At 45.2% G+C, this 18,653-nt stretch overlaps 1 protein-coding gene across 1 annotated transcript in view; it reads left to right on the forward strand.

Annotated features, from left to right (window-relative positions):
- The window catches only part of synj2 (synaptojanin 2), a 142,007-nt gene that overhangs the window by 27,183 nt on the left and 96,171 nt on the right, over positions 1–18,653 (forward strand). Inside the window, exons 4-6 of the mRNA XM_033025080.1 lie at positions 5,341–5,566; positions 7,557–7,640; positions 10,868–10,929. Of these exons, the coding sequence (XP_032880971.1) occupies positions 5,341–5,566; positions 7,557–7,640; positions 10,868–10,929 (372 nt within the window). The remainder of the gene's footprint in view (positions 1–5,340; positions 5,567–7,556; positions 7,641–10,867; positions 10,930–18,653) is intronic.

An 18,653-nucleotide genomic window follows, 5' to 3' on the forward strand; every position in this document is an offset into this window, starting at 1 on the left:
ACTAAAGAACCTGTATGTCCTGATAGATATCTAGTACCAGATGACTGGTGATAATATCCTTCAATATGTCAGAGTAATTTTAGTTGGGAAGCTTTTCAACCCATGTTCTAGCTGTTGTTATTCTGGCTCCTTTGAAAATGCAGATACATAGAAACATAGAAAATAGGTGCAGGAGTAGGCCATTCGGCCCTTCGAGCCTGCACCGCCATTCAATATGATCATGGCTGATCATCCAACTCAGTATCCTGTACCTGCCTTCTCTCCATACCCCCTGATCCTTTAGCCACAAGGGTCACATCTAATTCCCTCTTAAATATAACCAATGAACTGGCCTCAACTACCTTCTGTGGCAGAGAGTTCCAGAGACTCACCACTCTCTGTGTGAAAAATGTTTTTCTCATCTCGGTCCTAAAGGATTTCCCCTTTATCCTTAAACTGTGACCCCTTGTCCTGGACTTCCCCAACATCGGGAACAATCTTCCTGCATCTAGCCTGTCCAATCGCCGAAGAATTTTGTAAGTTTCTATAAGATCCCCCCTCAATCTTCTAAATTCTAGCGAGTACAAGCCGAGTCTATCCAGTCTTTCTTCATATGAAAGTCCTGACATCCCAGGAATCAGTCTGGTGAACCTTCTCTGTACTCCCTCTAAGGCAAGAATGTCTTTCCTCAGATTTGGAGACCAAAACTGTACACAATACTCCAGGTGTGGTCTCACCAATACCCTGTACAACTGCAGTAAGAACCACCCTGCTCCTATACTCAAATCATTTTGCCTCCATAATGTTTGGGACAAAGACCCATAATTTATTTATTAGCCTCTGTACTCCACAATTTGAGATTTGTAATAGAAAAAAATCACATGTGGTTAAAGTGCACATTGTCAGATTTTATTAAAGGCCATTTTTATACATTTTGGTTTCACCATGTAGAAATCACAGCTGTGTTTATACATAGTCTCCCCATTTCAGGGCACCATAATGTTTGGGACACATGGCTTCACAGGGGTTTGTAATTGCTCAGGTGTGTTTAATTGCCTCCTTAATGCAGGTATAAGAGAGCTCTCAGCACCTAGTCTTTCCTCCAGTCTTTCCATCACCTTTGGAAACTTTTATTGCTGTTTATCAACATGAGGACCAAAGTTGTGCCAATGAAAGTCAAAGAAGCCATTATGAGACTGAGAAACAAGAATAAAACTGTTAGACATCAGCCAAACCTTAATGCAACAAAATACTAAACATGACTACTTTCATTTACATGACATTGCTGTGTCCCAAACATTATGGTGCCCTGAAATGGGGGGACTATGTATAAACACAGCTGTAATTTCTACATGGTGAAACCAAAATGTATAAAAATGGCCTTTAATAAAATCTGACAATGTGCACTTTAACCACATGCGATGTTTTCTATTACAAATCTCAAATTGTGGAGTAAAGAGGCAAATAAATAAATGATGGGTTTTTGTCTCATACATTATGGAGGGCACTGGATTTTTTTGGGAAACATCCACTTTTGATTGTTTATACTTCATAAAAGACATATTCAAAGGTGGGAAAGAAGATAGACACAAAAAGCTGGAGTAACTCAGTGGGTCAGACAGCATCTCTGGAGAAAAGGAACAGGTGTTGTTTCGTGTCGAGACCCTTCAGACTGGAGTAACCTTTGAATAACTTTGCTCAAATGAACCTTGACCAGCATTGCAGTTTACAATATCACTGTACTGGGTGGTCAGCAATACTGGGTCCACTCACTGAAGCTGAATACTTAAAACATCCAAAGATAGACACAAAATGCTGGAGTAACTCAGCGGGACAGGCAGCATCGCTGGAGAGAAGGAATGGATGACGTTTTGGGACGAGACTACTTCAGACTTGACCCGAAACGTCACCCATTCCTTCTCTCCAGAGATGCTGTCTGACCCGCTGAGTTATCCAGCATTTTGTGTCCATCTTCGATTGAAACCAGTATCTGCAGTTACTTCCTATACTTAAAACATCCACGTGGCATAGGTCAAGGACTGATGATGTGAATAATAGTGGACCATGAAGAAGACGAAATTTACAAAACGATCTAGATCAACTCTGTTTCTTGATTCCCCTAAAACCCCTGTCCCACGGTACGAGTTCATTCCAAGAGCTCTCCCGAGATTGCCCTGATTCGAACTCAGAGATTTATGGTAATGGCCACTCGTCGGTACTCGGGGCTCTCGTGGTCATTTTTCATCATGTTGGAAAATCTTCCCGTGCTTACCTGCCGTTAGCGAGTTTTCCCGAGTACCTGCCTATAGCGTTAAGAGACGTCCCAGAGCTCCGACGTACCTGCTACGTTCATTCTCCGTGCTTACCACTAGTTTGATTTTTTTTAAACTCGGGAGAGCTCTTGGAATGAACTCATACCGTGGGACAGGGCTATAATTAGTTTAGTTTATTGTAAGGTGTATCGAAGTACAGTGAGAAGCTTTTGTTGCGTGCTATCCAGTCAACAGAAAGACAATACCTGATTCCAATCGAGCCATTTACAGTGTATAGATACATGACAAGGGAATAACGTTTAATGACAGATCTGAGAGGTGTTTTAAGAAGATCATAGTTAAAGTAAGAAATGTTGCTGCAGCAATAGAGATTTAAGAGTGTGGAGTGATTGTAATATGTGTTTGTGGATCTGCTTCTGTGGTTAGCAAGCAAATAGACGCCTTGGTTGGACGCCATCTTGGAAAGACTGTATTTACATTATCTCGGGTACAGGTACACAATTCCCTGAAAGTGGCAACACCGGTAGATTGGGTGGTCAAGAAGGAATTTGGCACATTTACTTTCATCAACAAGGGTACTGAGTACAGGAGTTGGGATGTCATGCTACATCTCTACAAGATGTTGGTTAGACCACATTGTGTATCATGTGTAGATCTCGTCGCCCTGTTATGTGAAGCAAGCCAAAAGGTTAATGAAGATATGGGCTAAATGTAGACAGATGGGCCAAACCCATTTATAAAACCTTGTTGGTGTGGATGGGCTCAGGGTGGCGCAGTGGTAGAGTTGCTGCCTTACAGCGCCAGAGGCCCTGGTTCGGTCCTAACTATGGCCGCTGTCTGTAGGGAGTTTGCATGTTGTCCCCGTGACCTGAGTGGGCTTTCACCGAGATCTTCGGTTTCCTCCCACACTCCAAAGACGTTTGTAGGTTAATTGACTTGGCATAAAGATAAATTGTCCCTAGTGTGTGTCGGATAGTGTTAGTGTGCGGGGATCGCTGGTCTGTGTGGACTTGGTGGGCTAAAGGGCCTGTTTTCACGCTGTATCTCTAAACTAAACTAAACAGAATTGGGCCAAAGACTAATTTCCAAGCCGTAGGATTCTATAACTATGATTTCTGAAATGCCCTTTCTTGGACTAGAACAATAATGTTCATCATTCCCCAGTGGCGGTATTGTGCTTCCGAACTGGTATGGGAATTCTTTGAGAGTTGATAATGGGCGATTATTTAACTTTGTGTTTGCAAAATCTTATGCTGTTAAATTGCACAACTTTTGGAGTATTTTAAGTTCCTGGGAACTCCAAGGATCTTAAGTGGGGGGCTACCATCGACTCCACAGTCAAAAAGGCACAACAGAGGATGTACTTCCTACGGCAGCTGAGGAAGCACAATCTGCCACAGGCAATGGTGGTCTAATTCTACCCGGCCATCGTAGAGTCTGTTCTCACCTTCTCCATCATGGTCTGGTTTGACGTAGACACCAAGCACGACTCCTGGAGGCTGCAGCGAATCGTCCGATCAGCTGCAACCTTCCCTCCATTGATGAACTGTACACTGCAAGGGCCAGGAAGCGAGCGGGCAAGATCATCTCTGACCCCTCTCACCCTGGCCACAAACTCTTTGAATCACTTCCCTCTGGAAGGTGACTCCAGATTGTCAAAGCTGCCACAGCCAGACATAAAAACAGTTTTTATCCACGAGTAGTTGCTCTACTCAACAGCCAAAAATCTGTAGCCTTCCTTTGATCTGGTATTTTGTTGGTTCACATGCTTGATCAATGGTGTTTTATCATTAATGTTTTATTATTATGAATGTTTAGTGTTTTCTGAGTCATTCGTAACTGTCACTGTAGGTCATGTTGTTACTTGTGGGCGGAGCACCAAGGCAAATTCCTTGTATGTGAATACTTGGCCAATAAACTTACTTACTTAAAGCACTTCAACATAAAATACCAGAGGCTTAATTGTTATTAATTTATTAGCCACGTCTGTAAACATACAAGGAATATGATTTTCCATGGACGCTCTGCTGCTTATCGTACCCGGCAGAAGGAGTAGTTTGGTTTATTGTGCCTATCTGAGTTCTTCCAAAGAGCTCTCCATGAAATTACATACCCCTATTTTTAATACTTTTTATTACGTGTAACTAGATTTCAAATTACATCGGGGACAGTTGCTTCTCAGCTGTTATCAGGCAACTGAACCATCCTACCACAACCAGAGAGCAGTCCTGAACTACTATCTACCTCCTTGGTGACAATCCGGAAGACTGTTCATTTCATTTCATTTCAGGATCATTTCATTCCAAAAAGGAAGAAAGATTCTAAAGGGAGTAGGAGGCAACAATAAAGGGGAGGCCATTTAAGGTTGAGGTGAGAAAAAATGTTTTCACCCAGAGAGTTGTGAATTTGTGGAATTCCCTGCCACAGAGGGCAGTGGAGGCCAAATGACTGGATGGATTTAAGAGAGAGTTGGATAGAGCTCTAGGGGCTAGTGGAATCAAGGGATATGGGGAGAAGGCAGGCACGGGTTATTGATTGGGGACGATCAGCCATGATCACAATGAATGGTGGTGCTGGCTCGAAGGGCCGAATGGCCTCCTCCTGCACCTATGTTCTATGTTTCTAGGTTTCTATCATGTATCTGTGCACTGTAACTGGCTCGATTGTAATCATGTATTGTCTGGATAGCACGCAACAAAAGCTTTTCACTGTACCTCGGTAGACGTGACAATAAACTAAACTGAACAAATGCCCCATTAAGCCACTAATAGATGAAACAACTTGTGTGAGGTTTTGCAATTTTAATGAACGTGTGCTGATACTGTTTGGTCTCTGCAGTGAACAGTTAAGCTGTTAAGCCTGCAAATCTCTTCCACAAGTTCTTATTTGGTGGGGGTTAGATTTAATGTCTTTAATCCTGAGAGCTAATGTTAAAAATATGAGCAAAGGCATTGCCTGTGTCCACAAGCTAGCCACAGTGTGAATTTCCCACCAAAGTTGAGAGGCAAAATAAGCTGCATGATCACGTATGCTTGAAGAGTACCTAACAATTTCCACTTGCTGTTTGCCTGTGTGTGACTTGTTGCAGGAATCGAAGTTTACACCTACATCTCAAGCAGTACCAGGTGAACTGCTCCGACTGGCTGCTCAAGGTGATCTGTGGTGTGGTGGAGATCCGCACGGCCTATGCTACGGAAAAGAAGGCCAAGGCTTGCCTGATATCACGGCTCAGCTGTGAGCGAACTGGGACCAGGTTTTGCGTTCAAGGAACCGACGACGATGGGCATGTGTCTAACTTCGTAGAGACAGAACAGGTATTTTAGATGTAAAGAACATTAAACCTTGTATTTATGTGATTGCCATTCAGGCCAAAATGTTCATGACGCCCCTTTACCAGGGTTACGTCCTCGCCTGGGTGGTGTTAGAGATGGACATCGTTGTATAGTAGTTATTTACTATATTTGTAATATAGTTGTTTGGAAATAAAGTGTCTGAATAATTTGGTGATTTTGTAAGATGCTGGTGGGTATGTCACCGCGGTTTTGGTTTATTCTTGGTTTTCGTATCGTGATCGTAAATAAATAAGTTATTTTTGATATTTAAACCAAAACATGTTCATGATGAAACATAGAAAATAGGTGCAGGAGGAGGCCATTCGGCCTTTCGAGCCAGCACCGCCATTCATTGTGATCATGGCTGATCGTCCCCAATCAATAACCCATGCCTGCCTTCTCCCCATATCCCTTGATTCCACTAGCCCCTAGAGCTCCATCTAACCCTATAGAAACTCTATAGAAACACAGAAGATAGACACAAAAGGTTGGAGTAACTCAGCGGGTCAGGCAGCGTCTCTGGAGGAAAGGAACAGGTGACCCTTCTTCAGACTCGACCCGAAACGTCACCTATTCCTTTCCTCCAGAGATGCTGCCTGATCCGCTGAGTTACTACAGCTTTTTGTGTCTGTCTTCAGTTTAAACCAGCAGCTGCAGTTCCTTCCTGCACAACAAGTTCATGATATTGTTGAGGCGTGAGTGGAACTTTACACCATAATTTTTCCTATCGGACTGAATGCATGTTTCTTTGCTGTTGGTACTATCTGACGAAACCAGGTCGTGATTTGAATTGTGCATTGTGCAGAACTCAAATTTGACCTAATTTTTAACAGAGGCAAACTGACCAGTAATTATGCTTTCCTCAGCAGTATGAATGAGCCAGACCATTCATTACATTACAGTAACAGTGCATAAAGATGGTACTGAGCTCATAATGTGTTACACTGAGCAGCGTTACACATATGTGCTTATTGAATTACCACTTATTGACCTGAGCACCACAAGGTGATTGATTGGCGATTTCTGTTGCAGTTTATATTTGGTTAAATCTTTACCTTTTTACTGAACTGAGTCTTGATGCACTTTAGTTTAGTTTAGAGATACAGCGTGGAAACAGGCCGTTCGCGGAACTGAGTCCGCGCCGACCAGCGATCCCCTCACAATAACACTACCTTACACATACTAGGGATGATTTTTTTTTAATACAAGCCAATTAACCTACAAACCTGTACGTCTTTGGAGTGTGGGAGGAAACCGGAGATCTCGGTGAAAACCCACGCCGCTCACAGGGAGAACGTCCAAACTCCGTACAGGGAAGCACCCATTAGTCAGGATCGAACCCGGGTCTCTGGCGCTGTAAGGCAGCACCTCTACCGCTGCGCCGCTGTGCCGCCCTTTAATACACTGCAAGCATTGGATGGAGAGAAAATGCTGGCACACTATGCAAGTGGCATGAGAGGAGCCTGCTATCACATCTTTTCTGCCTTCCAGAATTAGACTAGTGTTCCCTTTGTCATCCTCTTCCATCAGCTTTCACATTCAATTAATTATCTTCATTATAATTTAAGTGCTTTCAAATTATTCTTTAATTGCTCAGGGTTGTCACTGATGGTGGCTGCCTTAATTGCTCATCCCAATTAGCAAGGAACTGAGAAGATAGCTGATGGTATTCCACACCAGGACATCCGAGATGTCCTAATTCTTCAGGAATGTGGCCCGTCTCCACCCCTCTTCACCTTCCGCAGAGACCGCTCCCTCCACAATGCCTTGGTTCACTCCCCCCTCCCCATCCGAACCACCGCCTCCCCAGGTACCTTCCCCTGCAACCGCAGGAGATACAGCACCTGTCCCTAAACCCCTTCCCTCGTGGGTGAAAGGTGAGGATGGTCTCTCTAGATACTACACCTATATCCCCATGAGGCTCAGGATCTGTAATTTCTATCCTGATGTGATGTTCTTTTTTGCTGGTCAGGTAATATACTTGGACGATGCAGTGTCTTCCTTTGTTCAGATACGAGGGTCAGTACCGTTATTTTGGGAGCAAACCGGAGCACAGGTAACGTGGAGCTTATTAACTGTTTCAAACGTGTAATTCTCTACATTGTATAATTGGGTAATTAGACATAGCTGGGAGGGTTTGGGAGACTTCAATTCAATGTGTGGCTTCAGATAATTACAAAACCTACTTGAGCTTTGCTTGGTGGTTTTATATTCATTAGAATCAGCTAATTTTAATCGTAGTCCTTTAGAAATCCCTGGATGCTGTTCAAGAGAGCCTGCACCTAGTTTGCTCAGCTAATCTATATATCTAAAAACAGAAACTCATTTTGGATTGTCACTATTTCCTTTGTAAGCACACTCTGATAGAGCTGAAGGATTCGGTTTAGGTGAAATCTAGATTTGTTATTGTCACACGTACAGTGAAAAGCTTTGTTTTTCATGATATTCAATCGGATCAGATACTATGCATAAATACAATCGTCAAACACATTCAGTAGGTAGAACAAAGGGATACAGATGAAGAATAATTCTCAGCAATGTTGCATACCTTGTTGTCTAGTTGAAGTCAAATGTTTGCAACTGGGTGGAGGTGAATCGGACAGTACCCAAGCTTATGGTAGGGTGGTTCAGAGGGGAAGAAGCTCTTCCTGAGTGCTGGTGCGAACTTTCAAATATCTTTTGGTTAGGAACGTGTATATTGTGGGATATGGATTACACCTTAGCACCATGTTTGGCACCGACATTGAGGGCCGATGGGTCTCTTCCTATACTGCACTGTTTTAGATTCAATGTTAGTCCTTTAAATAAGACTAGTATTCATGTTTTCATCGTGTAAAGGGCCTGTCCCACTTTCACAACCTAATTCACAACCTTTTTTACTCGTGGACATTTTTCATCAGGCTAGGAAAATGCCCCGACCTACTTGATGCCACGAGTACCTACGACTAGCATCACGGCCTGCTACGACCTACCTACGACCTCCTACAACCTCCCACGACCTTGTGACGACCATGCTGCGAGTATGAGTCAAGGGCAAACTCGGCAGAGGTCGTAGTAAACCAACTGCCTGTCCTTGCTGGCATTGCCCCAGCCAACATCAGACGAGAAGCGGCCACGCTGGCCCTCTCTCGAAAGGCGCAGACCAGTGAATCCCACCTCCTCCATCAGATCGTCACAGAGACACCACGACGAGTGTGCCTCAAGTCACGGCGCCCCTTTGCCACGCAAGCCCAAGAGCTGCTCTGCACAACACCGGCTGATGCTTCTAAGGCCGCCTGGGTCACGACGAGATGGAGAGACCAGTGGAAGTCAGCGGAACCATCTAGGCTACACCATTACATCAATGACCCCATGGACGTCCCTGGCCAGGACCTGCCCCGAAAGCAGTGGACAACCCACAACCGCTTGAGGACAGGCATCGGACGCTATGGACTAGCGATGAAGAGGTGGGGCCTCGTGGACAGCACCTCCTGCGAGTGTGGGGACCCAACACAGACAGTGGAGCACATAGTCACCAGTTGCCCCAAACACCGGCCACCGAATGGTGAACGAGGTCTGATTGAAATTGGACGATGACACATTGGCCTGGCTCGCCTCAACGGAGCTGCAGGTCTAAAAGACATACGACAGAAGGAGAAGGCAGAGGTCGTGAATTAGGTCGTGAAAGTGGGACAGGAGCTCTAAGACGCACATTACCCTAATTCTGTCTGTATTTGACATCCAATTCACCCGGGATCTTTCAAAGTGACTGCAACAGCAAATTGATTGAGTTAACCATTACATTTTATAGCATAGATGGACACCAGCAACATCAGAAGTTCAAGCGAGTTAGGGGCGGAAGTTAATGGAGTTGCTATTGCTAAGGAGAAGGTGCTTGGGAAGCTGAAAGGTCTGAAAGTGGATTAGTCACCTGGACTAGATGGCCTGCACTCTAAACAAGGTGGCTTTAGAGATTGTGAAGACATTAGTAGTGATCTTTCAAGAATCATTCGAGAAAGGAGTGGTCCTAGAGGACTGGAAAATTGCAAATGTGACTCTGCTGTTCAAGAGCAGAGCGAGGCAAACGAGGGGAATCGATAGAACAGTTAGCCTGACTTCAGTGGGTTGGCAAGATTTTATAGTCCATTTTAAGGATGAGGTTTCCGGGTACTTTGAAGCCTATGATGAGATAGGCTGTAGTCAGCATAGTTTTGTACGCAGAGATCTTGCCTGACAAAGAAACATATACAATTATAAAAGGACTGGACAAGTTAGATGCAGGAAAAATGTTCCCAATGATGGGGGAGTTCAGAACCAGGGGCCACAGTCTAAGAATAAAGGGGAGGCCATTTATAACCGAGATGAGAAAAAAAGTTTTCACCCGGAGAGTTGTGAATTTGTGGAATTCTCTGCCTCAGAAGGCAGTGGAGGCCAATTCACTGGATGGATTTAAGAGAGAGTTAGATAGAGCTCTAGGGGCTAGTGGAATCAAGGGATATGGGGAGAAGACAGGCACAGGTTACTGATTGTGGATGATCAGCCATGATCACAATGAATGACAGTGCTGGCTCAAAGGGTTATATGGCCTCCTCCTGCACCTGTTTTCCATGTCTCTATGTAAATTGGTTGGAATTCTTTGAAGAAGTAAATAGCAGGATAGACAAAGGAGAGTCATTGGATGGTATTCCGCAGGATGGGTCTGCTCCTTTTCATGTTATATACCAATCATTTGGATGATGAAATTGTTGGCTTTATGGCCAAGTTTGCGAATGAAACAAAGATAGGTGGGAGGGTTACAGGAAGTTTTACAGGAAGCAGGGACTGGGAAGCAGGTTGGGAAAGTGGGCAAAGAAGTGGCAGATGGAATACAGCGTAGCTAAGTTTGCAGTCATGCATTTTGGTGGTTGGAATAAAAGAGCAGACTATTTTCTAAATGGAGAGAAGCCTCAGAAATTGGTCAGACCTTATTTGGAGTATTGTGAGCAGTTTTTGGAGGGGATTCCCTCCACAGATTCACAACTTTCTGGGTGGAAAACGTTTTTCCTCATCTCAGTACAAAATGGCCAACTCCTTATTCTTAAACAGTGGCCTCTGGTTCTGGACTCCCCCAACATTGGGGAAAAATGTCCTGCATCTAACCTGGCCAATCCTTTATCCAATATTGCAAAGACTTGCCAACTCCGTTGGAATCATATCGTAGTAGGAGGGAGAAAGGATTTATCGAGAAATAAATGAAGAATGGATGTTGTTCCCTTAAAATGGAAAAGAACGCTAAACCCATTTATTTACTAATTAATTTTTCAGGTCGGGTCTCACCACATGCGTTTAACTCGAGGTCTTGAAGCAAATGCTCCCGCTTTTGACAGGTAATGTACGTTACTGAGCGTCAATGTAATGATTGTGGGACATTTAATAATTTTCTTAGTAACTCTGCACAAAGCTTTGCTGAGTTCATGGTCATTTTATGATTTATTTCTACTTTTTATAAATTATTAAAGTAATTTTGATTCAAACAGTATGAAATATTGATCAGCTCAAAAATTGCAATGCGTCTTGAAGTTAGAAAGTGAATTTTTTGTAATTCCTCATGCAAATATTAATGCAAACTGAATTATAGAGGAAAACAACTTGTCTGCATTGTACCAGGAGGTATAAAAATGGTGTGTGATCTGGTCAGGAGTCAGGAATAAGGCCTTGTCACTGCAAGTGAGACAGATGTAGTTGACTTTCTTCAGAAGGTTCAGGGCGGTCATGGTGGCGCAGCGGTAGAGTTTCTGCCTTACAGCGAAAGCAGCGGCGGAGACCCAGGTTCGATCCCGACTACAGGTGCTTGTCTGTACGGAGTTTGTACGTTCTCCCCGTGACCTGCGTGAGTTTTCACCGAGGTCTTCGGTTCCCTCCCACACTCCAAAGATGTACAGGTTTGTAGGTTAATTGGCTTGGTAAATGTAAAAAAATGTCCCTAATGGGTGTAGGATAGTGTTAATGTGTGGGGATGGCTGGTCGTTGTGGACCTGGTGGGCCGAAGGACCGGTTTCTGCGCTGTATCTCTAAACTAAACTAAACCGGTGATAGCTAGGGATAATATAGTGAGTTGACTCCGTTCCTTGCAACAAACACCAAGAATCAAGAAGATTGTGCTGCCTACCAGATGCCAGGGTTTGGGATATCAGGCCTTTCGGCCCACCAACCCCGCGTGGACCAGCGACCACCCGTACACGAGTTCTATCCTACACACTAGGGACAATTTACAGAAGCCAATTAAGTTACAAACCCACACTTCTTTGGAACCTGGGAGAAAACACGGAGAAAACCCACGCAGTCACAGGGCAAACATACAAACTCCGTACAGACAGTACCCATAGTCAGGATCGAACCTGGGTTTCTGGTGCTGTAAGGCAGAAACTCCACCGCTGTGCCACCGTGCTGCCTATTTTTTACACTTCCAAAGGGAAATGTCAATGTTAATTCCAGGCTCTGGTTCAGCCGTCAGTTTATCAAATACCCAGGTCATATTTGTCCATCTCAGCGGCTTCCTTCCGCATTCATTGTAATCCTGTCTCGTCTTTTCTTTAACTGGATAGCAAGCAAACAAAATATTTTCACCGACCAAACGCGGGCAGGTGGGACTAGTGTAGCTAGGACATGTTGGCCGGTGTGGGCAAGATTGGCCGAATGGCCTGTTTCCACGCTGAACCACTCTATGACTCTTAAATACAAACGCCCTTGGAGATAACAGTGTAACTTTGTCTGATAAGCAGCCATTCACCACTGCACTTTGCTTAGTTCAATCTGCAGTCTCTGAGGAGTCGGTAGGTGTGGCAATTGAAAAGTCACAGGGATTTCTCCCCAAGTTGTTTTATATCTACCTGCATTTTTGCTTCTCACAAGCGAGTGTTTGGTTTTGAGCGAGGTGGAGAATGTACACAAGCATTGCTATTATATTGGATTGGCTCCGTGGAGCAAAGGTCTCTTCCTGTTTGTTATTATTCGTATGTATTTCCAATTTTAAGAAACAAATGTAATGTCAGAAGAAGCAGTCTTGGCGTCAGCACTGTCTTTGTGTCCTTGTGTCTGGAGCAACTACCATTCACCCTGGGGATAGACACAAAATGCTGGAGTAACTCAGCGGGACAGGAATGGGTGATGTTTCAGGTCATGTTCCTTCTTCAGTTGCTTTCTGGCCCTGAGCCAGTTCATGTCCATATTATCTCTGCCTTGTCATTCCTAGAATCAGTTTTAGCTGCGTTTATCGAGTGACACTTCTCAAAGTCATGAAAGAACTTCTCCAAACCCCATCGAATGCGTTACTTTGGCCGTCTCACTCATGGTTCATTCTTTGTTTACTGGATGACACATTGGCAACCTTCCAGTCACCCAGCACCACACCCCTCCTCTGCCCACACAAACATAATCCCAATGAAGTGAAGATGTAAAGATTGCGGTTAGTCTCAGCACTCTCCACCCTTACCTCCGCTGGCAATTGCTGATGCAACCCATCTGGAATGGGCAACATTTTTAACAGGGAACACCGCCAGTCTCCTAATTGTCATCAGCTTATCTTTGTTCTCTACAGTTTTTCCATAAGTGCAGCTAATAGCAAGTCGTGACGTAATGCCTTTGCCTCTAGATGATGATTTTCCATTTGTTTTCCAAATTTAATAACCTACCCATGACTTTTATAGGTATAACTAGACCATATGAGGTCCATTGGGCCCTGTCCCTGTCCACGCGGGGGGGGGGGGGGGGGGGGGGGCGGCACATCGATCACCCCAGAGACTTGCGTCCCCTCGAGCCAATCACCCCCCACAAAGAGAATTATGGAGGCAATCAATCATCCCTACATTGTGGGGGGGAGGGTGTTGGGGGGTGAGGGTGTTGGGTGGGGGTGGGTGGGGGAGGGTGTGTGGGGGTGGGGGAGGGTGTGTGGGGTGGGGGGGGAGGGTGTGAGTGGGGGGGGGGGGGGTGTGGTCGGGGGTATAACAATCCGTGTCTAATCCTCCACATTCAGCATTTTCTTTACTTGTATCTGTACACTACACACATTGGTTTCCTTAATGGCCAGAAATCCATTTATCCCAATTTGGAATGAACACAGTGCTATGATTTAAACTGTGCCCCTGATCTTGGACTACACCATTGTTGCATCTTGCATGTTGGAACACCCCAAGAATTGTGTATCTTTCGATGAGATCATATTGTAATTCCTTTAAGCTCAAGAGAATTCAGTTCTAGATTACTCATTCTTCCTTTATACAACAGACCTACCATTTATGGAACCAGTTTTGTGAGCCTTCACTTCACTTCAGTTAAGTTCAATTAGTTTATTGTCACCTGTACCGAAGTACGGTGAAAAGCTTTTGTTGCGTGCTATCCAGTCAGTGGAAAGACAATACACTGCCCTCCATATTGTTTGTGACAAAGACCAATCATTTATTTAGTTGCCTCTGTACTCTATAATTTGAGATTTGTAATAGAAAAAAATCGCATGTCAGATTTTATTAAAGGCCATTTTGGTTTCACCATGTAGAAATTACAGCTGTGTTAATACATAGTCCCCGCATTTCAGGGCACCATAATGTTTGGGACACAGCAAAGTCATGTAAATGAAAGTAGTAATTTTTAGTATTTTAGACAAAAAATGCTGGAGAAACGGAAGCGGGTGAGGCAGCATCTATGGAGAGAAGGAATGGGCGACGTTTCGGGTCGAGACCCTTCTTCAGACTGATCAGTTGCCTGATAACAGCTGGGAAGAAACTGTCCCTGAATCTGAAGGTGTGCGTTTTCACACTTCTATACCTTTTGCCTGATAGGAGAAGAGGGAGTGGCTAGGGTGCGACTCGTCCTTGACTAGCCTTGCCGAGGCAGTGTGATGTATAAATGGAGTCAATGGAAGGGAGGTTGGTTTGTGTGATGGTCTGGGGTGCGTCCAGAATTCTCTGCAATTTCTTGCGGTCTTGGATGGAGCTGTTCCCAAACCATGCTGTGATACATGCTGATAAAATGCTTTCTCTGGCGCATCTGTAGAAGTTGGTGAGAGTTGTAGGGGGCATGTCGAACTTCCTAAGCTTTGTAAGGAAGTAGAGGCGTCGGTGTGCTTTGTTGGTCGTTGCTTCAATATGGGTGGCCCAGGAGAAGTTGTTGGTTCTATTGACTACTCGGAATGTGAAGTTTTCAACCATCTCTACTTCGGCACCGTCAATGCAAACCGGGGTGTGTGTACCTCTTCACTTCCTGAAGTCGATCACTATCTCCTTTGTCGTGCTGACTTTGAGAGAAAGATTGTTGTCTCGACATCAGGACACAGGAGGTTCTCGATCTCCTTCTGGAAATTAAGGATATCAATGTGTGCATATACAACACTGTGCATGGCAAGGGCATCTATTCTTAGGTAAGGAGACCAGACATTAAAAAAGTACCGCAGCTATGGAGTTACCAGTGTCCTATACAATTGTAATAGGAGATGCTTACAAGCAAATGTCCCCACTTCTCACTTCATAATGGAATGAATACCATTGATGAAGTGATTGGAGATGGTTGTGCCCAGGACACTGCCCGTGGATCTTTATTTTATTTGACTTTACCTCAGGCTTTAGAAATACAGCACGGAAACAGGCCCTTTCACCCACTGAGTCCATGCCGACCAGCGGTCACCCCGCACACTAACACCATCCTATACAATAGAGACAATTTACAGTTTTACCAAAGCCAGTTAACCTACAAACCTGTATGTCTTTGGAGTGTGAGAGGAAACCGAAGCTCCCGGGGAAAACCCACGCGGTCACGGGGAGAACGTACAAACTTCGTACAGACAGCACCCATTGCCAGGATTGATCCTGAGTCTCTGGCGCTGTAAGGCAGCAACTCTACCATTGTGCCACCGTGCCGTCTTCCTGCAGTGATGACTGGGGAATGGTCTATTTCACCCCAGTAAGCACAGGCATCTTGCTCTGAGCAATACATGATTACAACGATTGCAGTGGTTTTTATTCCCCTTGATGTTTTGTGATGCTTTCAGTTTTGCTATGGCTCTTGGATGCTGCACTTGGTGAAATGTAACATTGATGATAAGGGCAGTGTTCATGTTTGGAATAATGCTGTGATTAGGTCTGGAGTCATGTGGTCCTTACTCAACCCAAATTGGCATAATTGAACATGTTGATAGAAAGCAATGTGAATGATATCTTTGGTAGACAAAAATGCTGGAGAAACTCAGCGGGTGAGGCAGCATCTGTGGAGCGAAGGAATAGGTGATGTTTCGGGTCGAGAGCCTTCTTCAGACTGATGTGGGGGGGAAGAAGAAGAAAGGAAGAGGCTGTGGGAGAGCTGGGAAGGGGAGGGGGAGGAGGGAGAAAGAAAGGACTACCTGAAATTAGAGGTCAATGTTCATACCGCTGAGATGTAAACTACCCAAGCAAAATATGAGGTGCTGCTGCTCCAATTTGCGGTGGGACACACTCTGGCCATGGATGAGGCCCAGGTCAGAAAGGTCCGATTCGGAATGGGAGGGGGAGTTGAAGTGCTGAGCCACCGGGAGATCAGGTTGGTAATTGCGAACCGAGCGGAGGTGTTAAGCGATCGCCAAGCCTACACTTGGTCTCACCGATGTAGAGCAGCTGACACCTAGAGCAGTGGATGCAATAGATGAGGTTGGAGGAGGTGCAGGTGAATCTCTGCCACACCTGGAACGACTGCTTGGGTCCTTGGATGGAGTCAAGGGGGGAGGGTCATTTAATTTGCACTTTATGTGCAAGTGACGAATATAACTGATATTGATATTGATATTGAAGTAAAGCGACATGGTTAGCATTTCCTGCGGTTGCAAGGGAAAGTACCAGGGGAGGGGGTGGTTTGGGATGCAAGGGGCAAATTGACCAGGGAGTTACGGAGGGAGCGGTCTCTGCGGAAAGCCGAAAGGGGAGGAGATGGGAAGATGTGGCAAGTGGTGGGATCCCGTTGGATGTGGAGAAAATGTCGGAGGATTTTCTGTTGTATGTGACGGCTGGTAGGGTGGAAGGTGAGGACAAGGGGGACTCTGCCCTTGTTACGAGTGGGGGGATGGGGAGTGAGAGCAGAGCTACGGGATATATGCGTGTGCGTGTGCCCATAGCTACGCCTTGGATTTGGAGCTAAATGGGAGCCTCTTCTATATTAGAAGAGGGGAACCCCCATTCCCTGAAGAATGAGGACATCTCTGATGCCCCGGTGTGGAACACCTCATCCTGGGTGAAGATGCAGCATAGACGGAGGAATTGGGAGTAGGGGTTGGAGTCCTTACAGGAAGCAGGGTGGGAAGGAGTGTAGTCCAGATAGCCTAGGAGTCAGTGGGTTTGTAGAAGATGTCAGTCAGTAGTCTGTCACCTGCGATGGAGATAGTGAGGTCTAGAAACGGTAGGGAGATGTCAGAAATGGTCCAGGTGTATTTGAGTACCGGATGGAAGTTAGTGGCGAAATGGATGAAGTCAGTGAGTTCTGCATGGGTGCAGGAGGTAGCACCAATGCAGTTGTCAATGTAGCGGAGGTAGAGTTCGGGGATAGGGCCACGGTACGTCTCGAACAAGGATTGTTCGACGTACCCTACAAAGAGGCAGGCATAGCTGGGGCCCATGCGTGTGCCCATAGCTACGCCTTGGATTTAGAGCTAAATGGGAGGAGTCAAAAGAAAAGTTGTTGAGGGTGAGAACCAGCTCGGCTGGTGATGATATCTTCCATCACTTTGTTAATAATTGATTGAGAATGGGTGGTAATTAGCCTAAGTAGTTAACTCTGCTCTTTGAACTCAGAATGCATGCACACTGCCATTTTTTCTTGTTGATATGTATATTGTACTGCACTGGAACAGTTTAATTGGAGGCTGAGCAAGTCTTTAGTACTACTGCCAGTATGTTGTAATTGGCAGAGAGACACAAACAGCTGGAGTAACTCAGCGGGTCAGATAGCATCTCTGGAGAAAAGGGATAGGTCTCAAGTACAGAGAATGAGACTGAACAAGAAGTCTTTGAAGTCTCATTGTCTGTACTTGGTCTCTCAGAGCTCACAGCTAACAATGGCCTGTTTCCTTTATCATCGTTACTTTTTTGCATATCCTTCATTCTTTAGTTCTGTATCTCTCTACATCACCGTCTATATCTATCATTTCCCTTTTGCCTGACTCTCAGTCTGGAGAAAGGTATCGACCCAAAACCTCACCTATTCCTTTTCCTCCAGAACTGCTGCCTGACCCTCTGAGTTACTCCTGCTTTTTGTGTCTATCTTCGGTTTCAACCAGCATCTGCAGTTCCTTCCTACACATGTTGTAATTGTCTGTGTTAATATTAGCTTTCTTTGTTAATATTAGTTACTAGACTAAGTGGGACCCATTGGGTCCCATGCTCACACAGGAGGACTGGTCTCCCAACGCAATATTCCACCTCTCCACCAATTCCAATATTGGTGGCCAGTGGGGGGGGGGGGGGGTCATTCTGGAGCGCTAGTATGGGTATTGCGGGCCAGACTGGTTTCCAGAGGGCTAGTATGGACATTCTGGGCTGAATGGATTCTTGGGCTGGCAGCTCAGTCACTCAGGCCTGGTGGGCTGGCAGCTCAGTCACTCAGGGCTGGTGGGCTGGCAGCTCAGTCACTCAGGGCTGGTGGGCTGGCAGCTCAGTCACTCAGGGCTGGTGGGCTGGCAGTTCAGTCACTCCGGGCTGGTGGGCTGGCAGCTCAGTCACTCGGGGCTGGTGGGCTGGCAGCTCAGTTACTCGGGACTGGTGGGCTGGCAGATCAGTCACTCAGGGCTGGTGGGCTGGCAGTTCACTCATGACTATTCCTTGAAATTCCATTTCAAGCAGAATGCAGGCCACCAAATTCAATTTCATAGCATTTCAAGCAGAGTGCAGGCCACCAACTTTATAGCATCTTCCAGAGTGACTGAATCATGTCCAGGCATCCGGTGTTTTATAGTCCTATAAACATTAATAATAATAAAACATTAATGATAAAACACCATTGATCAAGCATGTGAACCAACAAAATATCAGATCAAAGGGAGGCTACAGATTTTTGGCTGTTGAGTAGAGCAACTACTCGTGGATAAAAACTGTTTTTATGT

Source organism: Amblyraja radiata, chromosome 8 (genome assembly GCF_010909765.2).
Source record: "Amblyraja radiata isolate CabotCenter1 chromosome 8, sAmbRad1.1.pri, whole genome shotgun sequence".
Classification (NCBI taxonomy): domain Eukaryota; kingdom Metazoa; phylum Chordata; class Chondrichthyes; order Rajiformes; family Rajidae; genus Amblyraja; species Amblyraja radiata.